This window comes from Sinocyclocheilus grahami, unplaced genomic scaffold (genome assembly GCF_001515645.1).
Source record: "Sinocyclocheilus grahami isolate Dianchi unplaced genomic scaffold, SAMN03320097.WGS_v1.1 scaffold22.1, whole genome shotgun sequence".
NCBI classification, from domain to species: Eukaryota; Metazoa; Chordata; class Actinopteri; order Cypriniformes; family Cyprinidae; genus Sinocyclocheilus; species Sinocyclocheilus grahami.
The window spans coordinates 1,352,045-1,360,578 of record NW_015505201.1 but is presented as its reverse complement, the minus strand read 5'-3'; the positions used below and the strand labels follow the sequence as shown (position 1 = coordinate 1,360,578).

At 34.6% G+C, this 8,534-nt stretch overlaps 1 protein-coding gene across 1 annotated transcript in view; it reads left to right on the top strand.

The window, feature by feature from the left end:
- The window catches only part of pclob (piccolo presynaptic cytomatrix protein b), a 76,735-nt gene that overhangs the window by 64,198 nt on the left and 4,003 nt on the right, over nucleotides 1–8,534 (top strand). Inside the window, exons 31-37 of the mRNA XM_016243187.1 lie at nucleotides 843–914; nucleotides 1,198–1,459; nucleotides 2,566–2,760; nucleotides 4,826–4,931; nucleotides 6,191–6,258; nucleotides 7,183–7,311; nucleotides 7,448–7,593. Of these exons, the coding sequence (XP_016098673.1) occupies nucleotides 843–914; nucleotides 1,198–1,459; nucleotides 2,566–2,760; nucleotides 4,826–4,931; nucleotides 6,191–6,258; nucleotides 7,183–7,311; nucleotides 7,448–7,593 (978 nt within the window). The remainder of the gene's footprint in view (nucleotides 1–842; nucleotides 915–1,197; nucleotides 1,460–2,565; nucleotides 2,761–4,825; nucleotides 4,932–6,190; nucleotides 6,259–7,182; nucleotides 7,312–7,447; nucleotides 7,594–8,534) is intronic.

The following is an 8,534-nucleotide window of genomic DNA, read 5'->3' as shown; positions in this document are numbered from 1 at the left end:
TATATACACTACTGTGTAAAAGTTTAGGGACACATTTAAGGAAAGACGTAATGTTACAAAATATTTCTATTTCATGGAAATGTGAATCTTTTGAATTATATTATTAAAAAATATTATATACATTTGTATTTATTTATAACTCTTCATTTTTATGTTTTCATATGTATCACTGTAAATGTATAGTTGTTCTGTACCTATGCATTTACTTATAAATGATCAGGTTTTATATAGTTATTTCCTATTTAAAAAATATAAATTCAGTTCAAGCATATTGTTTCAAAACATTAGCCAGTTCTGCTTATCTCTTCTAAAAGATCATATTTATATATTCAGTTCCTATATAGTTATTTCCCTTTTGGGGACCATCAATTTGAGTTCAAACTAATTGTTTCAAAATATTAGCCAGTTTTCTTATCTCTTCTAAAAGATCATATCTATATGAAAAACTCTCCCTTTGTATGCTTTTCTCTGTATTTGTCTCTCTTTTTACTCTTTTTTACAATTCATCTTTCATCTCACTCTAGCTATATATAAGCTTGTAGCCTATATAGTCAAAGGAATATGCACAGATCATTTTACATGTAATTAAAGTAGTCAAAAACACAAGGGAAGTTACATCACAGTCACAGCCCCCATGTGTCCCAACTTGGCATTCCATGGTTGAAAACTCTGAAAGTTAACCCAGTTTTGCTGTCATTGCTATGCTGTTTACTGAGTCACAGATTTCGTTAAAAGATGTTTATGCCTTGATGAATTATGTCTTTTTTCCTTGTATCTGATTGAAAATGTGTGCGTGTGTGTGTGTGTGTGTGTGTGTGTGTGTGTGTGTGTGTTCGGCTCAGCTGAAGAAGAAAACTCTGGAGGTTACTGTGTGGGATTATGACAGATATTCCTCAAATGATTTCCTGGGAGAAGTGAGTGTTATAAGATAAAAAGTGTCTTTCCGTGCTCACACACAATGATGGCAGAGATAAACATAATTTGCATAATTCCTTAGATGTGATTTAATGTTAGCTAGCATTTTGTCTTCTCTCCCAGGGTTTATTGTTATGAAATTTGTTATTAAGTCAGTTTTTGTTTCCGTCAATATCTATTTATATTATTATCCACCAAAGAACAGTTTTTCATGATGTTTCTATGAAGTCAGATGAGTACATTTAAATCCAACGCATTTAAAAAAAATTTTTTTTTTTTTAGGTGCTCATTGATCTCTCAAACACAGCTCAGCTGGATAACACGCCTCGCTGGCACCCTCTAAAGGAACAAAGCGAGAGTATTCACCATGGAAGAACCCACCCTCCGCAGGGGCCCGGCGGCTCTGGGGGACTCGGAGGTCAGGGAGGCCCTGGAGAGCCAGGAGGTTCTGGAGGTCAAGGAGGGCAACCGGGGAACCAGCAGTCCCCTAAAACTTCTGTCATCAAGAGCCGAAGTCATGGCATTTTCCCTGACCCCGCTAAAGGTAGGTCATGCATACTAAACAAAAATACACACAGGAATCACACAGGTGGTAACTAGTGCGACTTGTTTTAGAATACCATTCAAAAGTTTGGAACCAGTAATTATTATTATTTTATTTTTAATTTTATTTTTACAGTCTCTTACAGTCACCAAAGCTGCATTTGTTTGATCAAAATACAGTTAAAAATTGTATTGCAATTTAAAATAACTGCCTTCTATTTTAATAGAATTTAAAATGCAATTTATTCCTGTTATGCCAAAGCTGAATTTTCAGCATCATTACTCCAGTCTTCAGTGTCACTTGATTCTTTAGAAATAATTTTAATATGCTGATTTGGTGCTCAAAAAACATTTCTTTCTTTATTAATGTTGACAATATTTGTACTTCTTAATATCTTTGTAGAAACCATGATAAAACAAATCCTCAGGATTCTTGACAAATACTGTAGAAAGTTCGAAAGAACTTTGTTTATTTGAAACAGAAACCTTTTGTAAAATTACAAATGTCTTTACTGTCAATTTTGATCAGAATATAATACTGAATAAAAGTATTAATTTCTTTCAAAACAAAAACATCTTACTGACTTGAAACCTTTGAACAGGAGATTAATGGTTTAAAGGGGTCATATGATGCTGCTAAAAGAACATTATTTTGTGTATTTGGTGCAATGAAATGTGTTTATGCGGTTTAAGGTTCAAAAAATATTTTTTTTTCCACATACTGTACGGAAGACCAAACAATGTAGTTTCGCTTTCACAACAAAACACACGGCAACAGCAATACTACAGTGAGAATCAAAGTTACGCCTTCTTTCTTTGCGTGAACATTTGGGCAGCGTTATGCAAATCTTCCCACATCGTGACGTAGACATGTGGGGGCGTGTTAGAACGAGCCGTTTTAGGTAGGCGTGGTTGACTCTTAACTTTTATAAAGAATATCTCTTTGGATTTGAGACTTTAGTCTTTGCAACTTTACAGATCTTCTTTATGCACTAAGAGCTTGTAACACTCCAAAGAGAAAGGAAAAATTTTAATCGTATCATATGACCCCTTTAACATTTGGGATCAGTTCAGGATTAATAGAGGGCATGTACTCTATGTTCACAGACACACTGGTCCCTACAATAGAAAAGTCCCACAGTAGTCCCGGCAGCTCCAAATCTTCCTCTGAGGGTCACTTGCGCTCCCACGGCCCCTCACGCAGCCAGAGCAAAGGCAGCGTCACTCAAGCTCACCTGGAAGAAGCTGGGAACGCCATCGCTGCAGCTGAGGCTGCGGTGCAACAGGCCCGATTCCAGCCAAGTAACCCTTACTACTTCACATGAGCTCACAGCCTATCTGTTATCTGTCTTTCTTTCTTCCTTTCTGTCTGTCCTCTCATTCTCGCACTCTTCCGCTATTTCTTTTCCATTCCCTCTCGTCCTCACCTTGCTGACACATTTTTTCATTTAGTTTAGTTTTTGTTTTCATCATTTTATGTTGATAAATTAAAGCCTACACCTAAAACCACTAAATAAAAACATTTAACTTAATATTTAATAATCCACAAAATAGAAAATATCTTATTGAGTATTCAAGCAATAGTTGGCCCAAAATTGAAAATTTGCTGAAAATGTACTCATCCTCCGGCGATCTAAGATGTAGATGAGTTTATTTCTTCATCAGAACAGATTTGGAGAAATGTCATTACATCACATCACTTGCTCACCAATGGATCCTCTGCAGTGAATGGGTGCCGTCAGAATGAGAGTCCAAACAGCTTATAAAAACAATAATCAACAATAATCCACACAAGTCTATCTATATATTCTCCAGTAAAAAAATAAAAATAAAAAGCTGTCTCGTCTGAATCAAGATAGAATTATGCAAAGCTCAAGAACCGTTTACAATTAAAAAAAGTCATAAACAATTCTAAAGAAATATGTTGGTAGATTTTGATGTGAGAGGACAACAGGGGATGGACTTTTTCGCTGGACAAAGCAATTCACTGGAGAACTTGTATTTTGACCAGAAACAACAGGTTAAAGTTTAAATGCCTTAACAATGTATTTGTTTCTTACAAATACACCGCTTTTCGCTTCACAGAGCATTAATTGATGGACTGGAGTGTGTGGATTACTTGTAGATTACTGTGATGTTTTTATTAGTTGTTTGGACTCTCATTCTGACGGCACCCATTCACGCTCCATTGGCGAGCAAATGATGTAACGCTTATTTTCTATGAAAAAACAAACTCACCTACATCCTGGATGGCTTGAGGGTGAGTACATTTTTGAAATATGAATTACTGGGTGAACTATTCCTTCAAGAAAAGTGAAAAATTAGATTCTTCTGAAGTACTTTTTAAACCTTCCAGCATTTAAACTGACATTTATATACTGAGTGGCAAAATAGAAATGATCTCATTATAAAGACCTTAATGTTTAATAAAGCCTATAAAACCCTAAATTGTTTAAACTACCAATGTCTGTTAAACTCCCATCCGTAAATCGAATTTCACAAACCTGCCTTCAGCTGTAGTAAAACTTGGGTCAGCAATTAAAGATTTTATTTCCCAGATAAAATTTCATGCCAGACATTCAGGTTTAGTGTTTCTTTGTAATACAGCTAATTTTGTAGAAGCAGAGGAGGCATTAAAAAATCCCTCAAAGTACAGCACAAACCTTTCCTGCCGTCATAGAGAAGCTAAATTTGTAAAACACTTCACACTGACATCCAGAGCATGATGAACCCCTCTGTTACCTCATTACCCCTTGCAAGTAAAATCCCAGGCCCTTAACCCCAAATCAAACCCATATCTATGTCCGCATGACTGTGGTGTGTAAAAATCATGAGCTGGTTTCATGTGAGGGCAACTATGCAATCTCTGGATGAGTCCGTGTAGAGACAGCCCCATCTAAAGGCAGAACTGGCCCCATACTGATCACACAACATCTTCCAGCCAATGAGAGCAAAGTATCGAGTCAGATGACCATCATGGAGGGATCTCTGCTAGAGGAGGTGAGAGACACGTGACTCCTCCCTCTCTCTAAATATAAGAATAAAATCAGCACTAACCACACCTCCAGTATAGAAGCAAAACACGAAAATGTTTAAATCTAAAATCAAGGCAGCCATGATATTTGCATTCAAATCTATTCGATGTTTGACGTTATTTTAAAAAGAGTGCATTACCTTTCATTTCACTGTGACGGTCTCTTTTTTTTTAGTTCTCTTTTCTTTTCTGTCCATATGTAACTTTGTGTGCAAGGTGCATACCCATTCCTTTTGCATAAATTGTGTTTAAGTTAGTATTGTAAATAATGAGTCGCTTGCATAATATGGCTGATGTCTAATCGTCTGTTTGTGTATGTGTGTATTTCAACAGATAAAACAAACCACAGAATGATTGATGGGGATGCATACACTCTGGACAGTGAAGAAAACTTGGGCACTAACGCTGTGGACAGTGCCATATTTCAGGTCCCTCAGCTGTAAGTATGCCTGTTCCTTCCTGTAATTGCAATTAATCTGTATTCTGTGGATTTCAGTATATCTAGCGGACTGATAGATTGATATGTTGGAGGATTTGGCTGTTTTGAGATTATCTGCACTGGCCTATAACCGTGCAGGGCTGTGTTTCGCAAAAACATTGTAAGTCTAAGTTGACTTTGTAACATTGTAAGTTGATCGTAGCTCTATTGGTTTCAATGGGTCAACAATGTACTTAAGCTTACGATGCTTTTGGGAAACCCAGACCAGGCTTGAATTAACAGAGTGATAGTGCCACCAGTTTTGCCAGTGTATACTGCAAATTTTTTGTTTGTTTCAGTAATCTTTGAATGAATTCTGAGTAAATATTGTGCGAAATACATGTTGTGACACTAACCTTTTTTTTTTATTTTTTTTTTTACATTTGAGTATATCTCTTTTGCTTTTAATCAGCAAAAGAGATAAATCAAACAGTAGGGTCCAAAATTGTTGAGACCACTGGTGAAAATGTTTAATAATAAGTAATTATATATTTTATTTAAATATAGATTAAATTAAATAATAAACTCCCTTTTAAAACTAGTGTCAGTAATGTTAATGTTAAAGGTTAATGCATTTAAACAAAAATATAGTAATAGTAAAAAATAGTAATATTGTGAAATATTACAGTTTAAAATAACTGTTTTCTATTTTAATAAATAAAAAAATCTGAAGTCATTCTAATATGCTGATTTGGTGCTTAAGAAATATTTATTTTTATTATCAGTCGTGTTTAAAATTTTTCTGTGAACGTGCTAATTTTTGTTTTCAGGATTTTTTTTTTTTATCAATGGAAGGGTCAAAAGAGCAGCATCTATAACATTTATAACATCATTTGTAACATTATAAATGTTTTACTGTTACTTTTGATTAATTTAATGTTATTGCTGAATAAATTAATATTAATTTTAAAAAATCTTACTGACCCCAAAGTTTTGAACGGTTGTGTATGTTATCATAATTTGAGAGAAAATGTTGAATGAAAAATTTAATGACATTTTTAAAAAGGCAGAATCTGAGATATTTCGTATTCATTTTATGTAATATTTCTTTATTTTAATAAAACAAACGGTTTATTTCCAAGTTTAAATAAGATTTTAAATGTAATATTTCTAGCTACAACTGTATATATGTCTGCATTAAGAAACCCAAATAGTTGACATCTAATCTTGTATATCCAAATAGTAAAAAGTTGTAGTTCTCACACTTTTCTTCTCATCAGGAAAAACATTCCGAATGGAACAGATAAAATCCGAGGACTTGAATCTTTGAACCTGTCTGATTCAGAAGGTAACAATCTGTTTTATATTGCAGTTTCATTTTCATTTTCAGTTCACACGCAGTCTAATTTTAGACATTTCCGTGCTCATAGCAGTGAACCTCATGAGAACGAAATAAAATTGGCAAACTGTGAGTCATAATAGAGCTTTGAACCGTGTTCTACAGGTCAGGTTCACCCCTGAGGTTGAATTAGTGCTTGTCTGAAAGCTGTTGAGGAGACTAAGAACCTGTTAGACAGAGGAAAACAGCAGTCATCCCCTTCTGTTCCACTCTACTGTGTCACTGCCATACACTGCTGAATAATTCATCACAGTGTCACAGGGTGTGTGTTTTTGTTGCTGTCAAAGGACACAGACGTTCGGCACAACAAAACATGAACTCTAAGTGTGTCATGAGCATGGCAAAGTGTCAAAAGTGCATTACTGAACATTTTTGTTTATCTTTGTACAACATAATGAACATTACACAAAACACTGTTTTGTATTTAGTTGCCACTGATGTCTTGTTCTGAAATCTATTTCAGTATACTGCTCCATGTTTTATATCATATAAATATATATTTTGTATTAACAGTTAAATAAAGATTTTGCCTGCTTAGGTTCCCAGCTTGTCCATTCTGCTCAGTGTAAAATTATAATTCCACACCTGCCCACTAGAGTTCGCTATTGCTCACCACTTATATTAACTTATATTGAACAAATGACAACATACAGCAACATTTCAGCCCTCCAACAAGAGAAAAATCATATTCAAAATGGATTAGACAACAAATATATGAAATAGAATATGTTATAATACATTTTAAATATCTATCTATCTATCTACCTATCTATCTATCTATCTATCTATCTATCTATCTATCTATCTATCTATCTATCTATCTATCTATCTATCTATCTATCTATCTATCTATCTGCCTGTCTATGGCTGTAGATAAGATGATGGGTGAGATCAAGGTTGCTCTGAAGAAGGAAATGAAGACTGAAGGAGAGCAGCTGGTTCTTGAGATCCTGCAGTGTAGAAACATCACCTACAAGTTCAAATCTCCAGACCACCTACCTGGTAATGAAACTTTCCTCAAACACAACCTCAAAAATGACACTGATATACGAATATTGCAGTCAAGATAAGTGAAATGTCCATTGAGAAAGACATTGATAGAGTATTTGAATCTGTAATATTTCAACTGTCTTTTTAGACTTGTATGTAAAGCTTTATGTGGTGAATGTGGCAACTCAAAAGAAGATCATAAAGAAGAAGACCAGAGTGTGTCGCCATGACAGAGAGCCATCATTCAATGAGACATTTCGTTTTAACCTGAATCCCGTTGGCCACTCTATTCAGGTGAGAGAAATTATAAACTGAGGCAAATTCAAAATGACAGACAGGCAGTATATAGGCTATATATATATATATATATATAGTATATTATATATATATATATATATCACAATCCAAGATGACAACCAATCTATGGAGAGGAAGTTCAAATAAATTACTTCATATAGTGTGTGTGTGTGTGTGTGTGTGTGTGTGTGTGTGTGTGCCATTCAAAATCTGGGGTCGGTAAGATGTTTTTGAAAGAAGTCTTTTCTGCACATTAAATGGATTAGACAACAAATATATGAAATAGAATATGTTATAATACATTTTAAATATCTATCTATCTATCTACCTATCTATCTATCTATCTATCTATCTATCTATCTATCTATCTATCTATCTATCTATCTATCTATCTATCTATCTATCTATCTATCTATCTATCTGCCTGTCTATGGCTGTAGATAAGATGATGGGTGAGATCAAGGTTGCTCTGAAGAAGGAAATGAAGACTGAAGGAGAGCAGCTGGTTCTTGAGATCCTGCAGTGTAGAAACATCACCTACAAGTTCAAATCTCCAGACCACCTACCTGGTAATGAAACTTTCCTCAAACACAACCTCAAAAATGACACTGATATACGAATATTGCAGTCAAGATAAGTGAAATGTCCATTGAGAAAGACATTGATAGAGTATTTGAATCTGTAATATTTCAACTGTCTTTTTAGACTTGTATGTAAAGCTTTATGTGGTGAATGTGGCAACTCAAAAGAAGATCATAAAGAAGAAGACCAGAGTGTGTCGCCATGACAGAGAGCCATCATTCAATGAGACATTTCGTTTTAACCTGAATCCCGTTGGCCACTCTATTCAGGTGAGAGAAATTATAAACTGAGGCAAATTCAAAATGACAGACAGGCAGTATATAGGCTATATATATATATATATATATAGTATATTA